This window comes from Globicephala melas, chromosome 15 (assembly GCF_963455315.2).
Source record: "Globicephala melas chromosome 15, mGloMel1.2, whole genome shotgun sequence".
In the NCBI taxonomy this organism is placed as follows: Eukaryota; Metazoa; Chordata; class Mammalia; order Artiodactyla; family Delphinidae; genus Globicephala; species Globicephala melas.
In genome coordinates this window covers 49,730,945-49,757,539 of record NC_083328.1, presented here as the reverse complement: position 1 = coordinate 49,757,539, position 26,595 = coordinate 49,730,945, and the positions used below count along the sequence as shown (strand labels likewise).

Below are 26,595 nucleotides of genomic sequence, written 5' to 3'. Positions count from 1 at the left end.
CCTATTTTTTTTTAGCCATTCTGGTAAGTATGTAGTGTTGTGTCATTGTGGTTTATTTTGTATTTCCCTGTTGGCTAATGATATTGAATATCTTATTTTAATTGAAATATAGTTGGTATACAATGTTATGTTAGTTTCAGGTTAGTTTCATAATTGTTCGACATTTGCATACAGTATGAAATGATTTGAATATCTTTTCACATGCTTATTTACTATCTGTTTCTGCTCTTTGGTGAGACACCTGTTCATGTTTTTTGCCCACTTTTTGACTTGATTGTTTTATATTTTACCATTGAGTTTTGAGAGTTCTTTATATGTTCTAGTTTATAAGACATTTACTGGATGTGTAGATCACAAATATTTTATTCCAGTCTGCAGAGAAGTTTTAATATTAATATGGTCAAATCTACCATTCTTTTTCTTTATGTATTGTAATTTTTGTGTCTAGTTTAAGAACTCCTTCCTTCCTCTGAGTTCATGAAAACATTTTCTAAAAGATTCTAATTTTATTTCAAGTATAAATTTTATTTTTTTAATTAATTTTTACTGGAGTATGGTTGCTTTATACATTTGAGCTTTTAGCTCATCTGTAATTGATTTTTAGGTGTTGTGTGAAGTATCTGTCCAGTTTTATTTTTTTCCAAATAGATAAACAGTTGTTGGACCACAATTTATTGAATGAATAGTCTTCTTTATTTCCCACCGATCTGCAGTGCTTCTCCCATCATTCATTTGCATGAACCTGTGGGTTTGTTTCTGGTCTGTGAAGTCTGTTTCTTTGGCCTGTTTGTTTACCCCTTTGCCAGCACATTATTTGATTTACTATAGCATGGTGGTAGTTCTGCTAGAACTGGTAATACAAACTCCCTCCTTTGTTTTCCTGTCTTCTTTTTTTCTCTCTCTCATGTATCTTAGTCCTTTTTGCACTTCCTCAGATTCCCTGTTCAAGATTGTGACTGGGATTGCATTAAGTTTGAAGATCAATGTGGCAGGGTCTGGCACATGCCTTACTAAGTTCATTCCTAGGTATTTTATATTTGTGGAATGCTAGTTTAAATGATATTTTCAGAAATCTACATTTTCTGCTTGTTTCAAAGAAATTGCTTTTAAGATTCATCAGTAAGCACGTTTGCTACATTTTTTTGTAGATGCTTTTTTCACGTTAAGAAATTTCTATTCTTAGATTTCTAATGTTTTTCTTTATTTTTTTCTATTTTCATTAGAATGATCACGTGCTTTTATTCTACTTCAGTTTTTAAGTATGGTAATTTTTCTAGTATTAAACCAACCTTTCACTCTTCAGAGACACCTCACTTGGTTCTGGAGTATTTTTTATATATTTCTTGCTTCAGATTGCTTCTGTTGGTTTAGGATTCTCGCTTCTCTGTTCAGGTATAGAATTGGCTGTGATTTCCCTTCCTTTTTTTTGTTTTTGTTTTTGCGGTACACGGGCCTCTCACTGTTGTGGCCTCTCCCGTTGCGGAGCAACAGGCTCCAGACGCGCAGGCTCAGCGGCCATGGCTCACGGGCCCAGCCGCTCCGCGGCATGTGGGATCTTCCCGGACCGGGGCACGAACCCATGTCCCCTGCATCGGCAGGCGGACTCTCAACCACTGCGCCACCAGGGAAGCCCTGATTTCCTTTTCTTAATCTGCCCTTGTCTGGTTTCGCTCTCAGGGCTTCATAAAATGAGTTGTGTGGTAGGAGGGGGCTCCCTCTCACGCTCTTCTCCGGAATCATTTTTACATTGGCATTATTTGTTCCTGGAACAGTTGTTGGATTTTGGATCACAGAGGTTTAGAAATGGAAGAGACCGTAGAGGTCAGCCTGTCCAACAGCATTGTTCTACTGAGGCAGAAAGAATTAAATGCTGAGGCTCAAGTCCAGAAGTCATGGTCCACTGTAGAAAACCTAATCCTGAAGTAAAGGTAACAGCCATTTTATTACCTAAGACAGAGGGCTTGAAGCCTTCACACCAAAGTCCATGCAAGTCCGTGGAGAGACTTGGAAAATGTCCCACCACCCTGACAAACTGGTCCCCGAGGTTTCTGGGGTCACTGGATTAAGTTGAAGAACCCAGAGGGGAAAGGGAGCCTTGGGAGGCAGGCCCTCTGACAGCTCATGGAAAGCCGTGGCAAACAGGCAGAGGCCTCCCTGGCTCCACCGTGAGCAGCTCTGTGTAGGCACAGCTCAGCAGGGCATTAACATATATATCGCCCATTGTGACGACAGGTGAAAATTTTCATCTGGAATATCAAAGGAATATTCATTATGTGGTATTTTTTATGAAAGTTGGGAAAGATTCAGTACATTTTTTGGAAAATTTCCCTATAAACACCCGAAATAAAATAGTCTCAGTTCCTGTTATCTGGAATATTTCTTCATCCAACAAACTTTCTTGATCACCTTCTATTGTTAAGCAGTGCTCTGAGGGCTGGTCACCTTTGATAACTTGCTCCTTCCAGGATGGGTAAGCCTGCTTTTACCATATTTGGAAATTAGCAAATTGGTTTGGTTCATTTCAGATTTCAGTTCAGTCATGTAGTTCATTTCCAGCACCTGTGCCCAGTGCTGTAATGAAGCCAAGGAAGTATGCCTTCTTTATCTAATATGACTTTAGCAAGTATGCAGGCTCAAGGTCTATGCAACTGCTGTCCAGATGTGTTATGGGCTTTATCTCGGTAGGCTTTATTTTTTATTTATGAAGAAGTGTGCCATGTCACATAGCATAATAGCGAATTAAATGAATTCCAACCATTTACCTTAGCTGTGGAGCCCCTCCCTCCCTCTTTTCCTTCCTCCCCCCTCCCAGCCTTTCTGTCTCTGTCTTTTCCTCTCTTTCTTTCTTTGATTAGCAGGAGAGACCCACCACTCACTTAGCTTTATTCGAAGTCGTGCCCTATGTTAGGAACATGTGACTTGGCCAGGGGCTCTGGGAGGGAGGGCACACCTACCTTGACAGCCCAGTTAGCGTTTGACCTTAGCAGTTGTACAGGAGACAGATGGTGCTGGTTTGCCTTCAGAGAGCTGACCCGACTCTTCTCCTGCCCTTGGCCTTCAGCTGTGAGACCCTGGCCTGGTCCCCCAAGTTCTTGTTAGGGAAATAGATCTCAGGCCTGGGAATAGATGGTCTGTAGGGTGTCTTTTATCATAAAACTGTTACTTTTTTGAGACTGCAAACACTGTAGGAACAAGTGAAAAAATTTTACATTGAGAGGCAGAATGCCACATGGTATTAAAAATGGGTTAAAAGTATGCAAAATGTATTTTACAGTTCCTTTTTTCATGCAGCCTATTTTACACTAGAGACCATTTTATTTCATCTAAAAATATGCTATTTAGTTCTAGATTCTTACAGATCATATTTTTGAGACTGGGCTTTGATGATACTTTTTGAAGAATCCAGTCCTTAAAAACAAAATGCAGGGACTTCCCTGCAGTGGTTAAGAATCCGCCTGCCAATGCAGGGGACACGGGTTCAAGCTCTGGTCCAGGAAGATCCCACATGCCACGGAGTAACTAAGCCTGTGCGCCACAACTACTGAAGCCCGCGTGCCTAGAGCCCGTGCTCCACAACAAGAGAAGCCACTGCAATGAGAAGCCCGTGCACCTCAATGAAGAGTAGCCCTCGCTTGCCGCAACTAGAGGAAGCCCGTGCGCAGCAACGAAGACCCAATGCAGCCAAAAATAAAATAAATAAATTTATAAAAACAAAATAAAACGAAATGCAGCTGCTCTTGCTTTACTGATTAAAGAAAAAAAATGAGCATTTTAGAAGAGTCAACTGGGGCTTCCCTGGAGACGCAGTGGTTGAGAGTCTGCCTGCCAATGCAGGGGACACGGGTTCGTGCCCTGGTCCGGGAAGATCCCACATGCCACGGAGCGGTTGGGCCCGTGAGCCATGGCCGCTGGGCCTGCGCGTCCGGAGCCTGTGCTCCGCGGCGGGAGAGGCCACAGCGGTGAGAGGCCCGCGTACCAAAAACAAACAAACAAACAAAGAGTCAACTGCAACCTTACTGTGAGTTGAAAATATAACCTTCACTGTAATATGGCTCATAATCTATCTAACAGCAGATATGGTCCTAAAGCCTCACCACAGCCTTCTGTGTGGTCCGCCTGTCCTTTGGGAAAGGAAGGACATATGAGAAGACCAGTGTATGATTAAAAATAATTAGATCACACATGCTTCAGCTTTGGTTGGGTACTTGCTGGAAAACTCTCTCCCCTGTTTTTCTATCTACCTGAACCACTTAGTACCCTCTAAGTGTCCCCAGAGAGGGACTCTCTAATTCTTAGCAGAGTTAGTCAAGCCTGATTTAATATATTTAAGGGGACCGACTGTTTATCAGGTTCAAATAATATAATTTTTAAGATCTAGCTAAAGTTTTCAGAACAAACTTCATGAATGTTGTTTTCAAGTACACATTCTTGACTTTCTAGAAACTTGTTTATTCCATTTACACCTCTGTGTAAATGGGCCTGCTAAGATGAACATCATTAAAAATGTTCTAGGGCTTCCCTGGTGGCGCAGTGGTTGAGAGTGCGCCTGCCGATGCAGGGGACACGGGTTCGTGCCCCGGTCCGGGAAGATCCCACATGCCGCGGAGCGGCTGGGCCCGTGAGCCATGGCCGCTGAGCCTGCGCGTCCGGAGCCTGTGCTCCGCAATGGGAGAGGCCACAGCAGTGAGAGGCCCGCATACCAAAAAAAAAAAAAAAAAAAAAAGTTCTAAATCATGTGCATTACATTGTTAAGAGAATAGAGATGAATAAATTAAAATTAAATTAAAATGACAGGGTTTGGATAAAGATATTTTTGTCTATTAGAAAAATAGAATCAAAGGTTATCAAATTTCTTTAAAAAATCATCTTTGACTAAGTAATAATAACTCTTAACACTCATCCAGGGCCTACTTTTTATAAATGATGATACTGAAGGTTTTCACATGCTTAGTCCTTTGAATAATTTTGAGTTAGGTGTTACTGTCCCTGTTTTATAAATAAGGAATCTGGGGTTCAGAAATAAGTGCTTTTCTTTTTTTTCTTTTCCATTATGGTTTATTACAGGATATTTAATATAGTTCTCTGTGCTATACGGTAGGATCTTGTTGTTTCTCCATTCTGTGTATACCAGTTTGCATCTGCTAATCCCAAACTCCCAATCCATCCCTCCTCTACTCTCTCCTGCTTGGCAACCACAGGTCTGTTCTCTATGTCTGTGAGTCTGTTTCTGTTTTGTAGATAAGTTCATTTGTGTCATATTTTAGATTCCATATATAAGTGATATATATATATATATATATATATATATATATACCACATCTTCTTTAATCATTCATCTGTCAGTGGACATTTAGGTTGCTTCCGTGTCTTGGCTATAGTAAATAGTGCTGCTGTGAACATAGAGGTGCATGTGTCTTTTTGAATTATAGTCCAGATATATACCCAGAAGTGGGATTGCTAGATCATATGGTAGTTCTATTTTTAAATTTTTGAGGAGCCTCCATACTGTTTTCCATAGTGGCTGCACTGATTTACATTCCCACCAGTAGAGTAGGAGGGTTCCCTTCTTTCCACACCCTCTCCAGCTTTGTTACTTGTAGACTTTTTAATGATGGCCATTCTGACCGGTGTGAGGTGGTACCTCATTGTAGTTTTGATTTGCATTTCTCTAGTAATTAGCGATGTTGAGCATCTTTTCATGTGCCTGTTGGCCATCTGTATGTCTTCTTTGGAGAAATGTCTGTTTAGGTCTTCTGCCCATTTTTTGTTTGGGTTGTTTGTTTTTTTGATATTGAGCTGCATGAGCTGTTTGTATAATAAGTGCTTTTCTTATAATAAAACGAAAATCCCTTAAACTGCACTGTCCGTTACGGTTGCCACTAACTGCAAGTGACTGTTGAGCACTTGGCATGTGGCCAGTCCAAATTGAGGTGCTAGAAACATAAAATACATACCTGACTTGAAAACTTAGGTAAAACACCAAGAGTGTAAATATTTTTATATTGATTGCATGCTGAAATGATAACATGATGGATTTATTGGGTTAAATAAGACATATTAGTAAAATTAATTTCACCTGTTTCTGTTTACCTTTTTATTAGATGCAGCTACTAGAAATTTTAAAATTACATATGTGCTTTGCATTGTATTTCTGTTGGACCGTGCTGCTCTAAAAGTGTCCGTACGCATGATCTAGACGGCAGATAGTTCCACGCACGAGGCTTGAGAGTTATGGCATCCTTCCCATCCTATTCCTTCCTCAACAGCAGCTCTCTCCAGCTTGCTCTTCAGGTTGGAGCAGAGTTTAGCACTTAAGAATTGGGTCCTTATCAATGGAGAACAGACTTGTGGTTGCCAAAGGGAGGTGGGAGGTGGGGAAGGGACGGACGGGGAATTTGGGGTTAGCATATGCAAACTATTACATATAGAATGGATAAATAAAAAGGTCCTACTATATAGCACAGGGAACTATGTTCAATACCCTGTGATGAACCATAATGGAAAAGGATATGAAAAAGAATGTATATATATGTATAACTGAATCACTTTGCTGTCCCGCAGAAATTAACACAACATTGTAAATCAACTACAATAAAAAAAAAAAAAAAGAATTGGGTCCTTATCACTAAATTTCTTGCTATATTTCTGCTTTTTTATTAGTTGTGGTTGTGTAGGTTGTTGTTGTTGTTATTATTGGTTTTAGGCTTTGCTTCTAAAACATTCAGTTAGCATTAAAGGGAGCTCCCTTTAACCCCTTTGTCCCTACTACATACATACACACACATTTCCCATCCTCTTAATATTGTTGAAAACACAATATTGTTTAGGTCAATATTTAGTGTTTGTTATCATGACTATAAATGCTGAGCTGTCTATGAAATACTTTTTAATTTTTATTTTCTGCATAATTTTTGTTTATCCTGGAATCAGTAATTGCCTTGTATTATTCAGTTGCTTAGCTTTCCGCGCAGCTGTCCTAATTCAATCTCATATTCTGCACTGGTTGTCTAAAATTCATCTGCATGCATGTAGGCACTTCCTGAAGAGGCCTCTCCTGGAGCCTCACAACCGGCTCTGTCCTGGACTGATGGTACTCTGCTTGTCTAGCCCATGAGTCTCATGCAGGGATCTGCTTTCACCAGATCCTGGGGTTTCCTTTGCCTTTTGCCTATCTCAGCCTTCCTTTTTCCTATATCTTCCCTTTTTTTGGGTCAATTTCCTCCTTTTGGTGAAGCACATCTTTAGTAGCTTCCTGAGAAAGAATGCACAGGACATACATTTTTAAAGACCTTGCATGCCTAAAAATGCTTTTACCCCTGCCTCGTGTTTAAATGCATTTGGTGTTTGAAAATAATTTTCTTCAGGTTTTTTAGGCTGTTTTTCCATTGCCTTTTAGATTCCAGAGTTGTTTTGGGTAGTTTGGAGTCAGATATTCTCTTACCACCGATTCTTTTTGTCATCAGTGCCTGAAATGTTACTGTGATATACACCCTTATATGGATCTGCTTCTATCCTGATTTTTACATGTTGGTTCTCCTATACTGGTCCTTTAATTTTTAATTTATTCTCTCTTATTTTTCATCCTCTTTATTTTTGCTGAAGTTTCTGGATGACTTACTCAATATGATCCTCTGGACCTTCTATTTAGTTTTTTAATTTTAGCTATCATAGCTTTAATTTGTTGTTTTCTACAAGTTTCTTTTTTTAAAAAAATTATTGCCTTATAGATGTAGTATCTCCTATCCCACTGATATTAGTGATAGTTTCTTTAAAAATATTTCTTTCTCCTTGCATAGTCTAGGTTTCAGCCAAGTAGTTTTTTTTCTGTTTGTTTTGTTTCCTTTCATGATAGAGTCGTTCCTTACATGCTAGGTGATTCCTGATTGCTTAAGTGTATTTGAGAGTGGAACACTAAAGAGATGGGAGTTAGTTCTGCACACAGATGTGGGGCTTGTGGGTGTGGCCTTCACTTTAGAGCCATCTGTCTTGGCTGTTTGCCTGGGGAACCCCTGATGTCAGTACTTTTAGATCCAGTTCCCTGCATGAGGAGGTTTCAGTCTCCTATTTGGAGACTAAGGCAGGATAGAGGGGTGTGTTAGTCAAGCTTCTCCAGAGAAACAGAAACGATAGAAGATACACACACACACACACGTATATGTATATATATATGTGTATTTATGAAAAGAGTTGGCTCATGAGATTTTGGAGGCCTTGAAGTCCCATGATATACTGTTTGCAAGCTGGAGACCCAGAAAAACCAGTGGTGTGATTCAGTCCAAGTCCAGGAGTGCCAGTGTCCAAGGGCAGGAAAGAAGATGGATGTCCCAAATCAGAGAGATCTTGGATTCACCCTTCCTCTACCTTTTTGTTCTATTTGGGCCCTCAGTGGATTGAATGATGCTCACCCATATTGGGGAGGGCCATCTGCTTTACTCAGTTCACGAATTCAAATGCTAATCTCTTCCAGAAGCATCCTCACAAACGCACCTGAAATAATGTTTACTAATTATCTGGGCATCCCTTAGCCCAGACAAGTCAACACATAAAATTAACCATCACAGGGGGCATGTGGGGTGCCCCTTAATTTCTCTTTTTTCCAGTAGGGTACCCCCACTTTATGCTGCCTGGTGTTCTCCAGACCAGAGATCCTCTGTTTTACCCTCTTCAGAACATAGTTCTCTAGGCTCTGCAAGGTGGGAGAGGGCAGTTGCCTGGCGGAGCTCAGTAAAAGGGAGTAGAAGAACTTGATTCCTTTTTATTGCCAAATAGTATTCCATTGTGTGTATATATCACATTTTGTTAAGTATATAGTGATACAAGCTTACCTCAGGAAACAAGAAAAATCTCAAATATCACATTTTGTTTACCCATTCATCATTTGATGGACATTTGGGTTGTCTCCACTTTTTTGGTTATTATGTATAATGCTACTATGAAGATTCCTGTATAAATGTTTGTGTGAACATATGTTTTTATTTTCCTTGGGTACATACCTAGGAGTGGAAATGCTGAATCATATGGCAACTCTGTGTTTACCTTTTTGAAGAGCTGCTACACTGTTTTCCAAAGTGGCTGCAACATTTTATATTCTCACCAACCATGTATGAGAGTTCTCATCTATCCATATCTTTGTCAACACTTGTTATTGTTTGTCTTTTGTATTTTGCCATCCTAGTGGGTGTAAAGTGGTATATCATTGTGGTTTTGATTTGTATTTCCTTGATGACTAGTAATTTTGAGCATCTCTTTATGTGCTTATTAGCCATTTGTATGTCTTCTTTGGAGAAGTGTCTATTCAAATCCTTTGTTCATTTTTAAATTGGGTTATTCATCTTTTTATTGTTGTTTTAAGGTGTTCTTTATGTTTTCTGGACATGAGTCCCTTATTTGTTGTATGATTTGCAGATATTTTCTCCCATTCTGTGGGTTGTCTTTCAGGTTCTTGATAGTGTCCTTTAAAGCACTGAAGTTTTAAATTTTGATGAAATCTGATTTACCGATTTTTTCTTTTGTGACTTGTGCCTTTGGTATCGTGTCTAAGAAATTATTGCCTTATGCAAGGTCACAAACATTTTTGCCTATGGTTTCTTCTAAGAGTTTATAGTTTTAGCTCTTACATTTAGGTCTTTGATCCATTTTGAGTTAATTTTTGTATATAATGTGATGTAGTGTTCTAACTTTATTCTTTTGAGTGTGGATACCCAGTTGTAACAGCACCATTTGTAGAAAGGACTGTTTCCCAATTAAATTGTCACAGCACATTGGTTAAAAATCAATTGAACATAACTGTAAGGGTCTGTTTTGGGACTCTCAGTTTTATCCCATTGATCTATGTGTCTGTCTTTTATGCCAGTACCACACTGTCTTGATTACTCTAACTTTGTAGTAAGTGTTCAAATGGGGAAGTATGAATTCTTCAATTTTGTTCTCCTTTTTCAAGATTATTTCGGCTACTATAGATGTATTTTCATATGCATTTTAGGATAAGATTGTCAATTTCTATAAAGTCAGCTGGGGTTTTGATAGAGATTGTGTTATAGATCAATTTGGGGAGTATGGCTATCCTAACAAAACTAAGTGTTAATTTAATCCATGAATATGGGATAACTGTCCATTTACTTAAGTTTTTAATTTCTTTCAATAATAATGTATGGTTTTTGGTGTATAAATCTTGTGGGTTTTTTAAAAAAAAAATTTCCTAAGTATTCTTTCTGATGTTCTTGTAAACAGAATTGTTTTCTTAAATTCATTTCAGGATTACTCATTGCCAGAATGTAGAAATATAATTGACTTTTTAATATATTTACATCTTACAACCTTACTTCGTATACTTTGTAATTCTATTAGTTTTTTTTTTTTTTTTTTTTTAACTCTTCAGGATTTTCTGCATATAAGAACATGTTATTTGTGATAGGGACAGTTTTATCGCTTCCTTCCCAATCTGGATGCCATTTATTTCTTTTTCTTGCCTAATTGCCCTGGCTAGCACCTCAGTGCAGCACATACAGTGCTGTGTGGAAGTGACAGAGCAGATATCTCTGTTTTTTCCTCTTTGGGGAGGAGGCATTCAGTCGTTCACCATTTAGTATGGTTTTAGCTGTGGGTTTTTCTTAGTGGATTTTATTTTGGTTTTTTTTGGCTGCGCTGTGCGGCTTGTGGGATCTTAGTTCCCCGACCAGGGATTGAACCCAGGCCCTTGGCAGTGAAAGTGCCGAGTCCTTACCACTGAACTGCCAGGGAATTCCCTAGCTGTGGGTTCTTCACAGATGCTCTTTATCAGGTTGAGGATGCTTCCTTCTATTCCTAGTGTGTTGGATTTTTTTTTTTTTAATTAAAAAAGTGTTGGATTTTGTCAATTTTTTTCTAAATTTGAGATAATCATGTGTTTTCTCTTTTATTCTATTAATATAGTGTATTATACTGATTTTCAGATGTTAAACCAATCTTATATTCCTGAGATAAATCTAATGTCATGGTGTATAATCCTTTTTATATGTTGCTAGCTTTGGTTTGTAGTATTTTGTTGAATACTAGTGTGTAGTTTTCCTTTCTTGTGATGTTTCTGTTTGGTATTGGTATCAGGATGTAACTGGCCTCTTAGAATGATTTGAGTTTTTCTTATGCTTCTTTTAAAGAGTCTGTGAAAGATTGGTATTAATTGTTCTTTAAACATTTGGTAGAATACATCTGGGCCTGTGCTTTTCTTTGTGGGCAGTTCGTAAACTATTAATTCAATGTAATATTTTTGTTAAGACCAGTTATAAGTGAACATTCATCTTGTAAGAATACCTGTTGATATTTGATTATTCAGCCAACCTTTCTCTTATATAATATACAAATCGAAAGAAATTTTGATATACCTACTTTTTAACTTTCTTTTTTCTTCTGTTAAAGGTCTGTAATTACTCTGGAATCAGTAAGCCATGGCGTCAAAGAAATTTGCTGTTAAGGTAAGTAATGCTTAATAGCTTTCTTTAAAATGATTAATCACTTTCTAATATAACTGAGTCCTGTGTTAATTGAAAACAGTAGCCCTGAACTTTCCTTCTACTCTTCAGATTTGGGACACTACTGAAAATTTGAAGTAGGTGATTGAAAATTTGCATGTTAAGAATGAGATGGGGGAGAAAATGAATAGTTCATATGGTCATGGGAGTTTCTTGCTTAAAGTCTTTTGTAAGATGCCTTTGGGACATAACTTGGTCCTTAATGTTAAAAAGTATTATTCACATTGTATGTCCATGGTGTCATTTTTGATTATGACAAAGCATGTAAAAGTAAAGAAGCAGGCAGCAAATGCTGCGCCTGGGTGAATGCCAGGAGCGAGTTCTCCTGCCTGGCTGCCCTCTTTTGCTTTTCTCTTGTAAGCATCTCTTCTCTATCCCTTGATGGCTGGGTCCCAGACCTTCTCAGTTGTGGAGGAATGGAAGGGTCACCTGTGAGGGGTGGTGGGGAAGGAGAGGGGAAGAATTGGTAGTGAGTACAGTCGACCCTCCAGGTTCTGCATCCAAGAGTCCTGCATCCAACTAGCTGCAGATCCAGTCTCGAGAGGAACCATTGTATGAAGGATGCTTCACATATGCCTGTTCTTTAGGGCATTTTCCCTGCGCTAGTGTTTAATTAAGCAGAAATTCAAAACACCGAAACAGAGAAATCATAGTGGTTAACCAGATCAGATACTGTTTAGTGTTGTAGTCGTATCTTATCTTTACCAAGTCAGTGCTTTAGATTTACAACATATTTATAAATTTCATTATTCACAGTTATTTCTAGTATCTGTATATTCTATATGTAGCATTCCTCTCTGTGAGAGATTATAAGTGGTGAATTTTCACAATCTGTCTGTCTAAAAATGTCTTTTGGTTTTCCTCTAGAAAGTAAAGTTTGTTTTAGAATTTTAGGTTGCACATCAGTTCCTCTCAGCACTTTAAAGGTATTTTTCCATTGTCTTTTGAAATCTCTTATTGCAACTGAGAAATGTTTTAATTATCAGTTGATGCTTTAAAACCACCTTAAAACGTAGTGACTTAAAACAGAAGCCATTTTATTCTCTCTCAGGATTCTGTAGGTCGCCTGGTATCAGTTGGGCGGTTTCTTCTCTTGATGTTGGCTGGGGCTGCAGTCATCTGGGGACTGAGTTCAGCCTGCACATCAAAGCTGGCCGGGCATGTGGCTGGCCGTGGATCCTGGCTGTGCTTGGAATCTCACCTGGGGCTGTTAATTGTTGTCCTCAGTTCTCATTCAGGTGGCTACTCTGTGTGGCTTGGGCTCCTCTCCTGGCTTGGTGGCTGAGTTTTGAGGGATGGTGTCCCAGAGCAAAAGTTGCGAGAAGAAAAAAGTGTAATTTGTCCGTGCCTTGAAGGCCTGAGCTCAGAATCCCACGTGCGTTTCCTCTGCATTCTGTTGGTCAGAGCACTCAGAGGGTCAGCTCCAGGGAAGCTGCAACTCTCCGTGGGAGAAGCAGCTTGTGCTTACAGGGAGGGGGAGAATCTGGGGTGCATCTGTGGAGACTAGTCAGCAAAGAAGTCTACTGTCAGCCCATCGTGATTTCTTTCTTTGTTATCTTGCTTATCAAGATATCTTGGTTCTCTTTGGTTGCTCTTAAGATTTTGTGTCTTTGATATTCTATAGTTTCACTGTGAAATCTTGAGATACAGACTTTTTATTTATCTGGCTTGGGATGCAATGTACATCTTCATTTGGAAGAGTCAAGTCTTTCATCAATTTTGGAAAATTTCGACCTTTTTCTCTTCAAGTACTGCTCCTCTCTGTTCTCTCTGATCTCTTCTTCTGGAACTCTTATACGAAGTTTGTTGAATAGTCCCACGTAACTGTTTATTATGTGCTAGAGGGTGATGTTAACTCATCCAGGACTGAGCGCCTGCAGGCTGTCTGCTCAGAAAAGGACTGGGCCTCTAGCAAAGCTTCGCCCAAACTGGCTGTGGTCCATTCGGATAGACAATCCTCGTCAGCCACAAAGCTTAGACCCTAGGCCCCTAATTATGCCAGAGCTGGGTCAATTGATTTCCAAGACATACATACTGATGTGGTAAATTCTGCTATGAGATTGCCTGATCTCACAGCTGCACCAGCAAGACTTGGAACCTAACTCCCAGGTCATGCCAGGTGGGGGAGTGACCCCAACCATGGGTGTCAAGCCAGCAGGTTAGGGATAGTCAGAGTTCTGACACATTATATGGAAGATTCTACACATCATGTTGTGTTGGTGTCCCTGCTTCTGTCTGATCACACAGGCAAGGAACAAGTGCTTTCCTAATCATGCAGTTTAAAAGGCCCACAACCCAAGCAGTGGGATCCCATTCTGAAGGTCTGACATCCCGCCCAGCCAGATTGCTGTGCACTGCCCTAGGGTGTCATGGGCAACAGGGGACATGCACACCTGCTCTTGCTGCAGTCACCGCGTGCCCACTCTGATGAACTCTGCTTGGCCATTTTCCGTTTCCTTTTTCTCTTCTCTTTATGTCTGTATGTTGCATTCAGAGTGCTTTTTATCAGATCTCTTCCAGTTTACTAAAAGCTTGTCATCAGTATTTATTCTCCTTTTTAATCTGTATTTATTCTATTCTTTGTTTATTTTTAGTGACTGTATTTTTCATTTGAGAATTTATGTTTGTTTTATTTTAATTCAAATTCTACCAGTTCTTTTTTTATATATATACTTGTCCCTTTTTTCAATATGTTTCCATATCCTTCTTTTATCTCCTTCATAATCTTAAAGTAGTTTATTTTATAGCCTCTTTTAGATTGTTCTGTTATTTCCACTGTTATTTACTAAGTGTGAAATACACGGGTGGAAAGACCTATGAGCTCAGCCCTGCAGAGCAGTGGAGCGGTTTCAAGTTTACTTCTGCTGGAGCCATTGGCATTTTGGTGGTTTTGGACCAGGTTTATATTCATTTCAGGGCTTGGGATTCCACCACCTTGTGGGTAGTCTGACTTTGCAACCCACAACTGAGTATGGCACAAGCTTAGTGTTTTTAGTATTTTCCAGTATTTTCCTTGCTGTTCTCCCTCCCCTGCCCCCCACCCCCCGCCCCTGCCCAAGCCCTGGGTGGATGGCAGGCTTCCATGCTGCTTCCCTTGGTCAGCGAGCAGAGATTTTTTTTGCATTTTCATGAAACCCACAGTTTCTCAAGAGGATGAAGGAAAAGCTCTCTTGAATAGCTCCTGTTCCAAGAGATTGTGGACAAACTTACCCATACAAACCCAAAGAGTATTATATGAGGATATCTACAAATTGAGTACTTATTTCTGTGTCAAGCTTTGTCTTATGTGCTAAGCTGATACAAAGAACTGAAAGTTGAAGTTCTTCACAACTCCGGACTTAACTGGAATGAGTTTATTCCCAACTCCTCTCTCTCTCCTACCCTTTTTAGGCATTAGGATGCCATCTCTCAGCTATCCTGGCTTCCAAATATTCTGACAACTAGGCTTGAACCTTCCAAATGGGTGATTATATTTTTTCCAGCTTGATTGAAATATCATTGACATATAACATTGTGTAAGTCTAAGGTGTACAATATGTTGATTTGATAAATGTATAAATTGCAAAATGTTTACCACAGTAATTTTAGTTAACACGTCCTTCACTTCACATAATTACCATTTTGTTGTTGTCATGGTGAAAACATTAGAGCTTTACTCTCAAGTATACAGTACAGTGTTGCTAACTCTAGTCACCATGCTGTACATTACATCCCCGGAACTTACTCATCTTATAACTAAAAGTTTGTACCCTTCAACCAACATCACCCCATTTACCCCATCCCTCAGCCCCTGGCAACTACCATTCTACTCTGTTTCTATGAATTTGATGTTTTAAGATTCCACATATAAGTGAAATCATACAGTATTTATTTGTCTTTCTCTGTCTGAGTTACTACACTTAGTATAATGTCCTCAAGGTCTATCTGTGTTGCTGCAAATGGCAGAATTTCCTTTTTATGGCTGAATAATATTCCATTGCATGTGTATACCATATTTTCTTTATTCATTCATCTGTCAGTAGACACTTAGGTTGTTTCCATGTCTTGGCTATCGTGAATAATGCTGCAGTGAACAGGGAGTGCAGATATCTCTTCAAGATAGTGATTTCATATCCTTCAGATATATACCCAGAAGTGGGATTGCTGGATCATGTGGCAGTTCTACTTTAAAATTTTTGATTAACCTCCATAATGTTTTCTATAGTGGCTGCACCAATTTACATTCCCACCAACCATGCACCAGAGTTCCCTTTTCTCTACAGTCTCACCAGTATTTATCTCTTGTCTTTTTCATAATAGCTATTCTAACAGGTGTGAGGTGATATCTCATTGTGGTTTTGATTTGCCTTTCCAAAGGAATGATATTGATTAGTGCTGATAGGGATTTGTTATTTTTAGTAGTCTTTTCAGAGAACCAAATTCAGGTTTCATTTTATTTTCCTGTAGCATACTTGTTTTCTATTTTATTGATTTCTTTATTATTTCCTTCCTTCTACATTCTTTGAGCAAATTTGTCCTTTTTTCAGCTTCTTAAGGGGGAAGGTTAAATCATTGATTTTGGAACCGTTCTTCTTTTCTAGTATATGCACTTAAAGCTATGAATTTCTCTCTAAGTACCTACTTGACTTGTATCCTCTTGTTTTGATAGAGATGCTGTTAAAGTGGGAATTTTGCTTCCATTCAAATCAAAATATTTTCTAATTTTCATTGTGTTTCATTTTTGTTTATGGCTTATTCAGATGTATATTGTATAGTTTCTAAGTTTTTGGAAATTTTCTAATAATCATTTTGTTATTAGCATAATCATTTTGTTTAGCGTAATTCCTCTATTGATATTTTGGTTAATGTTCTATAAACACTTGAAAAAAGTGTTGCTTGTCAGGTGCATTGAACTGTGTATCCGACTCAAGTCAGGTTTGTTGATTCTGTTGTAAAAAATCTGCTTTGTGTTTGCTCATATTTTGTCCACTTGTTTGATCAGTTGAGAGAGGCGTGTTAAAATCTCCAACTATGGTTTTAGATTTGTATATTTGTCCTTTTATTGATCTTGGCTTTGTATATCTTAAGGCTATATTAGCACATATATACAAATTTATGATTGTTCTTTCTGTTGAATAGAATCTTTAATTATTATGAAATATCTGTTTTTATTTCTAGTCATACTTAACCTAAAGTCTACTTGTCTGATATAAGTAGGGCCTGCATCTGGCATCCCCCAACCAGATATCTAAGTTCCCCACTGGATTCCTGAAGCCCAGCAGTCAGTAAGTTCCACCCATGTACAGAAACTTTCCAGTCAGAGATTTATTGTCTGTTCTTAATTATGAATGGACAAAAGATACCACCAGAGATTTAAGGAAAACTTGAGAAACAGAAAACCAGAGAACTGAAAAAGAGAGAGAAAAGCAAATGAGCAAAACTGGAGGATCAGAGAGATTCTAGTAAGCAAGAAAAGACTTTTAAAAACATTATAATTAGTATCCTCAAAGCAAAAAAGGAAACTATTATAACCATGTGACACGTTCAGGATTTTATGAATAAGGGAAATTCCTGAAAATAGGTAAGAGCTCTTGTAAATTAAAAATATGATAGAAATAAAAATTTAGTAAAGTATGGGAAGATGGATAAGGAATACTGCCCAGAAAGTAGAGCAAAAAGATAATAGTTAAAAAAGTGGGAAGATAATACAAGAAAATTTGAGGTGTACAGTATTGATATGAAAAATTGATTTTGAAAAACAAATTGATATGAAATTGATATGAAAAAGTTCTAGAAAGGAAAACAAAGAAGATGGTGGAGAGGAAAATTATGAAAGAAGTAATACGATAAAATTACTAGAAATGATGGCACAAAGTTACTATTTGAAAGTTTCTGTGAGAGTGCACCTAAAAAAGGCAAGGGAAACAAGTTGTACTAAGGTGCATCATCCTAAAATTTCATAACACCGGAAATTCAGAGAAGATCCTAGAAGAAAATCAGATCACATACAGAGGATCAGATTCAGAACCGCCTTCTCAGCAGCTATAGTTGTGGACAGGGGAACAATTCCTTAGATATTCTGAGGATAATAGTTTCTGATCTTGGGTGGCCTCGGCCTGCAGCAGCTTGAAGCAGGGTTTTGGTTCCCCGGCCAGAGATTGAGGTCGGGTTGCAGCAGTGAAGCACAGAAACCTAGCCACTAGACCAGTGGTCAGTGACAAGGCCCTGGCCCTTTGGCTTTGCAGAAGAGTTCCTACAAAGACGGAAAGTAGTGAAACAAGTAAAGTGTTTATTAGGAGAAAAAAAAAAAGAGTAGAGGATGTGTGGATAGACACACGGGCGGGCGGACTCAGAGAGAGTCGCGCCCTCGTGGTAGTTTGAATCACTTTTATGGGGCATTTCTTCCGGGTTTCCTTTGGTCTATCACTTTGCTTTGCCTGGTTCTGAGTCCGTATTTGGAACATCTCAGGATCCTCCCATGTGTGCGCGCGCATCTCTCAGCCAAGATGGATTCCACCGAAGAGGCCTATGGGTAGTTGGCCTCTTACTGTGGGGTGGCTCCCCCCTCCTTTTTTGACCTCCAAGGAGCTTTCTAGTCGAGCAAGTTTCCTTGACTTGGAGAATGAGAAATATGTGGTCTCTTATCTTCTATCTGGGCAGGGCCCAGCCTCTTCTCTCAATTGTCCTGCTATTCTCATCTTGGAGTATCGGTTCACAGGGAACAAATCTCCAATTGCTTACCCTGGGGGGCGGGGGGAGGGGCTTGTGGCCCATCTACCTCCTGCCTCAGTTTCCAGCCCTGAATGCTTTTCACAGCTCAACTTTCAATCACATGTTAAGGTGGAATAGAGGCATTTTCAGACTTGCAAAGGCTAAAAGAAATTTTCTTCTAATGTACCCTATTTTAGGAAGGATATGATTTTTCCCAGATGGGACGGTGAGCAGAGGAAGGGTGAGGTTGGGATCCAGGAAATAGGGAATCCAGCAGGTGAGGGCCTAAGCAAATCCCATGATGATCAGTTGTGTATAATGCTTAGAGAGTAACCAGTCCAATTGGAACAGGACAGATGGTTCTATGAAAGATGTCTCCAACAAAAAAGGAAATGAATAAAATACCACATGTACTTAAATGTATTGAGAGGAGTTTCTGTAGGTCAGAGTGTGGGAATGATTTAGTGGTAGGAATATGGGAAACTATTCCTTAATTCTAAGCAAACAAAAGATTATGCAAGATAGAAAAGTAAGCATGGTATAACTACATGGCTCAGCTTTGAACACTTCATATGTTGAGATCTTCAAATTTTGGAAGCCTGGGGAAGGAGATGTGTGAGCGGGTGGGTTGCAAACATTATGTTTTCATTTTCCATGGATAGTGTTTAAATCTGAAATAAAAGATTACAGTACAAACAAAATATTTAGAACGATTTAGTAAATACCAGATGACATAGATGAAGTTCTGTGTGGTGTCTCCTGGTGAGTGAAAGTTGGGTTGAGGGTGGAACCAGGATGGGGAAGAAGAGGACTGTTTTTGATAGGTCATTTTAATCTGTGTATATGGATTACTATGATAAAAAAAATCACATGAATAAAAGTTAAAAGGAATTAACTTATGCAAATTTTCGTATAGATGCATTTACTTTTGACCATCTGGGTTGAAAAATACTTGGATAGAGCACGGTTTCCAAGCTAACAGAAAAGCAGGTGAATACCAACAATTTGCCACTTGCATCTCAGTTGTTTATTCTGAGACTTTCCTTGGAATGGTATTAATTATCCCTGCAAACAAGTTATTCTTATTCAAATGAAGAAAGGTCTTCTGACCTTCCTGCATAGAAGAGGGCTTTTTAAAAACAAAGCGAAACAAAACAAAACAAAACAAAACACTGCTGTGACCCTGGCCTTCACCTCTTTCTTATAACTGCCTCCTAGGCCAGAATTTCAGGAAATGGCAGTGGTGTATGAGATAAGTCCTTGGAACCCCAGCTTTCAGGGTCTCTTGACTTCTGGGCCACTGCAGCCCAGGGCAGGAGGATGTGTCCTAAACTCCAGTGAAGGCTTTCTCAGCTTAAAGTAGTAGTGGCAGCAGGCTCCTCCGTGATCCTAATTCTAGCTCTGCACCCACCCCAGTGTTTTAGAACTTCCATAATTATAAGTTCTTTAGGGAACAAGGGGTCAGAAAGTTACACCCCACAGATGAGCTGCTTGTTTCTGTAAATAAAGTTTTATTGGAACACAGACACTCCCATTTGTTTATATATTGTGCCTGGCTGCTTTTACGCTACAATGGCAGAGTTGAATAGTTGCAACAAAGACCTTATTGTGTGCAAAGTCTGAAATATTTATATATTACATAAGCAGATTTAAGTATATAAATATATCTCTTAAAGCACATCTCAATTCCTACTGGCCATGTTTCAACTGCTTAGAGGCACACATAGGTAGTAGTAGTAGTAGCAGCTGAATTGGACAGCATGGGTCTGAATCAGTGCATCCTTCTGTACTCTTGCTTCCTTGCACCTTGTCAGAGTAAGCTTTCAATGAAGTTTACCTTGGGTTAAACCGGCTGCAAGGGAACGGTAAATTAGGAAGGTCAAGGTAACTCCATTTCCTTTGCAAGTAGAAGCAAGAAATAGACATGGATATATAATGTATTAAAGTTTAGTAAGAAGAAAATAAATTTAAATAATAAATTATTGTTGAAGCTATCAAATCAGTATTCATGGTATCTACTTCTGAAAAGTTTATGGATCCATTCCCCGCTTCACAGGTGTTTTAAAAGTGTTGCCAGGTCTCACTCCCATGCAATTATAGTTACAATCTTATAATTTAAAATTTTCGACTTGGGTTCCAGCAGAGCAGTACTGTGTTCCTACTTCATTGTCTGTCTTTGTTTGTAGATCATTTCCTCTGCTTCCTGCATCTGTTTTCTTGGATTAGTTAGGTACTACACCAAAGTCTAGAATTCTTTTGGCTACAAAGCTTGCTCTGCTGCTTTCCCTTCCCACAGCCCACTTTATTGTGGGTGGGAAAATTTTTGTTGGGAGGGCTTGATTAATTAGAAGGGATTCATGGCTTCCCTAGCAGGAAGATTACAGAGCCTGGCTTAGTGACAGGCCAATCGGTACTTAAGGAAAAACTCAGACCAGCCAGATTTCCCTGGAATGTGGATCTGGCTTTGTCTTCTTCCACAGGGAGTGTGTAATGACCTTCTCCTCCTCCTTCCCACCCACTCCAGGAGACTTGAAGCTTTTACTTTAGCTGTTGATAGTTGTCCACTTTTTATTCTGGGGTTGGGGGGAGTGTGGTGTGCTGGACTTTTGGGGTATGACGACTGAGTTATTCCCTAAATCTGAAGTAACAGATTTAAGATTTTATTAATGTTAACAAAGAGAGGAGAGATTTTACATTAAAAAAAAATCTCCCCGCATCTTTACTATCTGTTTTCGTTCCATTCCTTTGTAGCAATTATAGTTCTATCTCCTCTGAATTTCAGTTAACCTTAGTCTCAGCATTCCTTAGAACAACCGCAAAAAGAAATATGCCCAAGAATTGACAGTAATTTCCCCTTTATAAAAAGTGAAGAGCAACTCTTTGAACTTCTAGAGAGAGAAAGTTGAATAGCAAATGGGCTTTTGTCTTGCTGGTTTGCCTCAGTGAATAACTTAAATTCTGTGCCCTAGGTTTTTCATTTACCTAAAGGGGAATGTAGCAGTTTTTCATCAGCACTCATTTGGAAATAGATGCACTGATTTTGTGTATTGAAAAAAAGATTTATGCAAATATTTTCATATCAGTCGAGTTCTAGTTAATGACTCTATTAAATTTTGAGAAAGACTAAAACTGAAGTGTCCTAACACAATAAATCACAAAAGTTTTAAATGGTTACATTCTTTAGTAGAAATAAATCTGAAGGACGGGTGTGCAACCTTTAACCCTGAGAATGTTTTTACAAAGGCATTTGTCTTTGTGAAACTTTCCACGGTGAAAGAAGTAGCTCTGTATTTCTTCCCCCAGAACTTAAACTCTTCATCTTCCAGTTGCTTCTTAATTTTGTCTATTTGTTGGGCGAGCTTGAAGTTTTAAAATCACACAGGATCCCTACGAGTTTTCCCAGTGGTGATGACACGCACACCAACTACAGTCGGCTGCTCTTCCTTCCCTACTGCACAGTATCTGTTCTGTTACGTTGCTCACGCTGGGAACTCTTCAACTAAATGTGTGCTGAGTACTTGATAGATTTGGAATACAATTCATAAAAGTGTACCGGCCGTCACCCAATTAAATGCTGCATCAGGCTTAAAGTTTTCAGGGACCTTCTCACTCCAGTGAGAGCATTTGTTCTGAGTGTTGATGACTTTGAAACAACGTTCTTGTTGGACTTGAAATGAAACTTCCTTTTCCAAGTGTTCTCTCTGCTTCCCTGGCCAGACACCCAGTTTTCTGGGCTTCTTCCCCAGTCCTTCTCCATGTGTATTAGCACATCTATTCTTTTTGGGAACGATTAGAAAGTGTTTAAATACAGCCCTGGCTTCTCACCCTCTTTTCAGTTTCAACTCTCCACCTGCCTCCCTGAAGTCTCTGCCTAAACTGATCCCTAAAACTTTGCACTAAGAATTCAGTTTATCACATTTTCTTCTAAATTGGCTTTTGCTTTGAATGTCCCTGGCTCTACCCTCACATCCTGGGCTCGCCAAATTATGCTGTTTCCCTGTCTTTCCTGCATCCATTCTCAACACAGTGTACTGGACTTGCATCTTCTCTCTCCTTTTCTTATAAATTCAAGCCTTTATTATCCTTGTCGTTAACGTTTCTGCACTGATCTCTGAATGATCTCTATGCCTTTCTTGTCCTGCCATTCCAGTGCATCCAGACAAGTGCCAGGATAATGTTTTCTTAACACCGTTTGCACCCTGTCACTTCCTTGCTTAAGCGATCAGAGTAATTCCTTTTGTTTAATCAGACCTAATCTAAACTCTCCAGCTCAATTCAAGGCACTCTGATAACTATTCTCCCCCTTCCTCTTTAACTTTGACCCATATTTTCATCTTGGAACTTGGGAACATGGCCCACCTATTCCTATGAAACCGATGCATTTGCATTTTCTGCAGTGATCTGGCCTGTGGTTTTCTTTCTTCCTTTTCCCTCTCACCTTTTCTTCTGTAGTCTATGCTCATCAGCTTTTTCCAGGCTTGATCAAAGACGCTCTTTTATTTTCACACAACATCTAAACTTTTCCTGCATCGATTACCCTCTCACTTTGTTCCTTTGACTGCTATGCACAGCTTCTGTTGTCCGTGTTATATATATTCTCCAATTATTTATATCTATATCTACCCATGCTCTTACAACATACTGTTCCCAGCCACATTTCCCAAGAAGAAGGACCTGTGGTCTGCTTGTTATGTATCTACCTTGAGTAATCCGGAGTATTTCCGAGGTGCCTGGTATCCCTCACTTTCCCTATTAGAAAGATGAGAAATGTCTTTCCTCGTGGCTTATGGGAAACAGGAAAGTCACTCAAGCTTAGAGTTATTTCTTACTGGTCTTTTTTCAGTCCCAGACAGAGAATGTTGTAATCTTCAATTTGTGGTTTATTTCTTTTGTTAAAAAAAAATTGCATCTCAACCTGTTTCTCCTTTAAGGAGTCCACAGTTTCGCTTTGAAAATATTTTAAGTAATTCTTTTGAAAATTGCCAAAATGACAATGTATAGAGTTTGCTTCTATTTGGCCTTCAGGAAAGTAAATTATTCCAGTACAATGATGTTAATTCTTTGGACATCATCATATTTTAAGTAACACCTTAGTGTTAGACCATGATATGCTAATTTTTTCCAACATACATACAAAGCACATGTGTATGTTATTAACTTCTTCTGGTGTCAAAAATAATTCTTCGTAGGAAAGTAGATTCAGGCTTTTTCACAGATACAAGAACTCAGTACGTTCCTTGGATTCTCTTTGAGGGCTGTAGAGGGCATAATTGTTCTGTGTTTTGTAAAGTACCTCTCTGCAGATGTCGTGATCCAAGGAAGCACAGCAGCCAGAGTGCTTTTAAAATCGCTGGCTCATTCCTAGGTCATCGTGACGTGCTAAATGCCGGTGTTTGCTTGCCTGGGAGTTGTGTGTATGCCCTCACCCATAGCCTGTTAGCCTGTGGATGTTTAGATTGCTCTGCCTTATAGTTCTCCTCGCCGGGAAACACCACCGTTAACCACAGCGGTAGAAAACAGAACAGCCCAAACTATCCGCAGTGGCCTCAGAGAAAGCATTGTCAGTGACACAAGATTGCCTCTGGCGTGCTTCACTTCCAGATTCCAGAAGCGGAAGCGAGGGGCTGAGAGTGAGGGTCCCTTTGGTCCTTGCACGGCTTTGGGGCCCCAGCCCAGCCATGGTCCTAGCAGTAAAGGCTGGAGGGTTCGACTGGGACAAAGTCCTTGAAGTCACAGTGTTTTTAACAGTTACTGTACTTCCTACGCACCTTTCCTAACTGTTATTGTTACTGTGAGTTTTGGGGATGTGCAGTTGAGGAAGTGAGATGTAGGGTGGTGATTAACAGAGGGTCCTTGCATCCCAGAATCCCTGGGAATGGAAATGATATTTCACTGAACAGCCCACACGTGCAACAGTCCAGTCATTAGCCAAATGTTGTAAGGATGCACAGTGTTCATTTATTCTATTTTTTTTTTTTTTGAGGTACACGGGCCTCTCACTGTTGCAGCCTCTCCCATTGCGGAGCACAGACTCCGGACGCGCAGGCTCAGCGGCCATGGCTCACGGGCCCGGCCGCTCCGCGGCACGTGGGATCTTCCCAGACCGGGGCACGAACCTGTGTCCCCTGCATCGGCAGGCGGACTCTCAACCACTGCGCCACCAGGAAAGCCCAGTGTTCATTTATTCTTGTTGGCCTTTTCGATGTGTCTCTGGTAGTAACCTCTTGTAATACCCAGGATTAAGTAATATAGGAAACAAGGCCATTGCATAGGTCACTTTGATGCATGTGCGTAGCATGTGACAATAACATTCTGATTTTAAGACTACTAGAAACACCAAGTAAAGAATGAGTTTGCAGTAGTGACCATACACAGCAGACAGGCACGTGCTGTGTTTTGCAAGTGTGAGCTGAGATGAGGAAGAATGTTATGCTGTTTGTTTCACAAAGATGTAGCGTCATATAGATTCTGGCAAGGCATGCGCCAGGTCTGGCATCCCACTTTTCATGACCTGAAAAATTCACTGTCTCTTATGGATCAGTACTGAGATCATGTCTTGTCCTAAGTTTCTGTGATTCTCGATATTCTAATCATATGACTCTAGGTTCTTTTATAGTACTTCTTGAAATTTAGATCCTCAGGTTTTTGAGGAAGGGATTGTAGAAGATGAAATTAGCATCAGACTTTTGATCAGGGTTCCTGATACCATGTTGTGGCTTCACTTGTGAAATGTGGATGACTGGGTGAATTGTGTTACCCCTCTGAGCATCCATTTCTTCAGCTGTGGGGTAGTGCTATTATTCCTATCTGTTTGACAGAGTTTCTTGTGGGTATCAGAGTAATAATAAAAGACAGTGCTGTCAAAGTGTTTGGGAAAAGACCACTTTATGCATGTCATGGGCCGTCAGTAATTATTTAATATTTTACAGTGACATTCTGTATAGTGTTAGAGGGACTTGGCCTGAGTGTCTTGTTTGTTCTTTGTCTCATAATTCTTTGGCATGAGGACTAGTCTAATTCTTTTCATATGTGAGGTGTCAGCAAATCTTCGTTTATCCCTGGAGTGCAAGGCCCTGAGTTAGGCACTAGAGACACAGACAAGGGTGATGATTGCCTGTCCCTATCCTCAGGGGGTTTGTAATGAGAAATTAATGTGTCAAAATGTAAGCAGCCATAGGTGAGGGGAACACAGACGGTCCTGCAGAGCTGAGGTGTGAACAAATGAGTACAGTCATTTTGTTCAGATCTGTTTCTTTATGGCATATTGTGGCAAAGCCCAAAGGTCACTCGGTCTTTGGGGTGCTCCGTTCGTGTGTCAGTTTACCTGGTGGGCTACAGTGGCAGGTGGCCAGGGCTAGAATTCCGGGGGCTTAGATTTCAGTCCTTAGTATTGATTCTTGACTATGGGCAGGTCAGTTAACCTCATGTTTCAGTTAGCTATGTAACCAGCAGTTAGCTGTGTAACCAGCTAGCCCGAAACTTTTCATAATTCCATGGGTCAGAAAATCTTAGTGGCAGTTTTTCTGCTTTACATGGCGTTGACTGGGTCACTCATTTGGATGCATTCAGATACCCACTGGGCTGGTAAGCTCAAGAGGGTTTCACTCCCATCCATGTTCAGTCCTCCTCCACGATGCATCTCTCTCTTCACAAGGCATCTTTCATTTAGTTGTCTAGCTTGAGCTCCCTTACAGCATGGTGCTGGCTTCCCAGAGAGCATGACACTGGAAGATGCTAGGCTTCCTAAGGGCTGAATCTGGAGCTGGCAGACTCCGACACCATATTCTATTGGTCAGCAAATCACAAGGTCAGGAGAGAAGAAATAGATTCCTCTTCTTTCTTTCTTTTTTTTTAAAAAATAAATTTATTTATTTATTTTTTGGCCGCGTTGGGTCTTCACTGCTGCGTGCGGGCTTCCTCTAGTTGCGGTGAGCAGGGGTTACTCTTCGTTGCAGTGCACGGGCTTCTCATTGTGGTGGCTTCTCTTGTTGCAGAGCATGGACTCTAGGCGCACGGGCTTCAGTAGTTGCGGCTCACGGGCTCTAGAGCGCAGGCTCTGTAGTTGTGGCGCATGGGCTTAGTTACTCCTCAGTATGTGAGGTCTTCCCGGACCAGGGCTTGAACCCGTGTCCCCTGCATTGGCAGGCAGATTTTTAACCACTGCGCCACCAGGGAAGCCCAGCTCCTCATCTTGATGGGATGAGCAGTGTGCTTATGTGAAGGAGGGGAGGAATTGTTGGTGGCCATCTCTGGGGATTGTTTACCACATATGTTCCTATCTCTTAAATCTTATCTATTAGTATCTATTAAATGAGGTGTTGAATTAGCACATCTCTAATGAACTGTCTAGTCCTACATTTTGATAATTCCCTAAACATTTATTGGAGGAATTTTTTGT

At 39.9% G+C, this 26,595-nt stretch overlaps 1 protein-coding gene across 1 annotated transcript in view; it reads left to right on the top strand.

The window, feature by feature from the left end:
* The window catches only part of SLX4IP (SLX4 interacting protein), a 176,068-nt gene that overhangs the window by 833 nt on the left and 148,640 nt on the right, over nt 1-26,595 (top strand). Inside the window, 1 exon segment of the mRNA XM_060285247.1 lies at nt 11,395-11,450. Within this exon segment, the coding sequence (XP_060141230.1) occupies nt 11,424-11,450 (27 nt within the window). The 5' untranslated portion in view covers nt 11,395-11,423.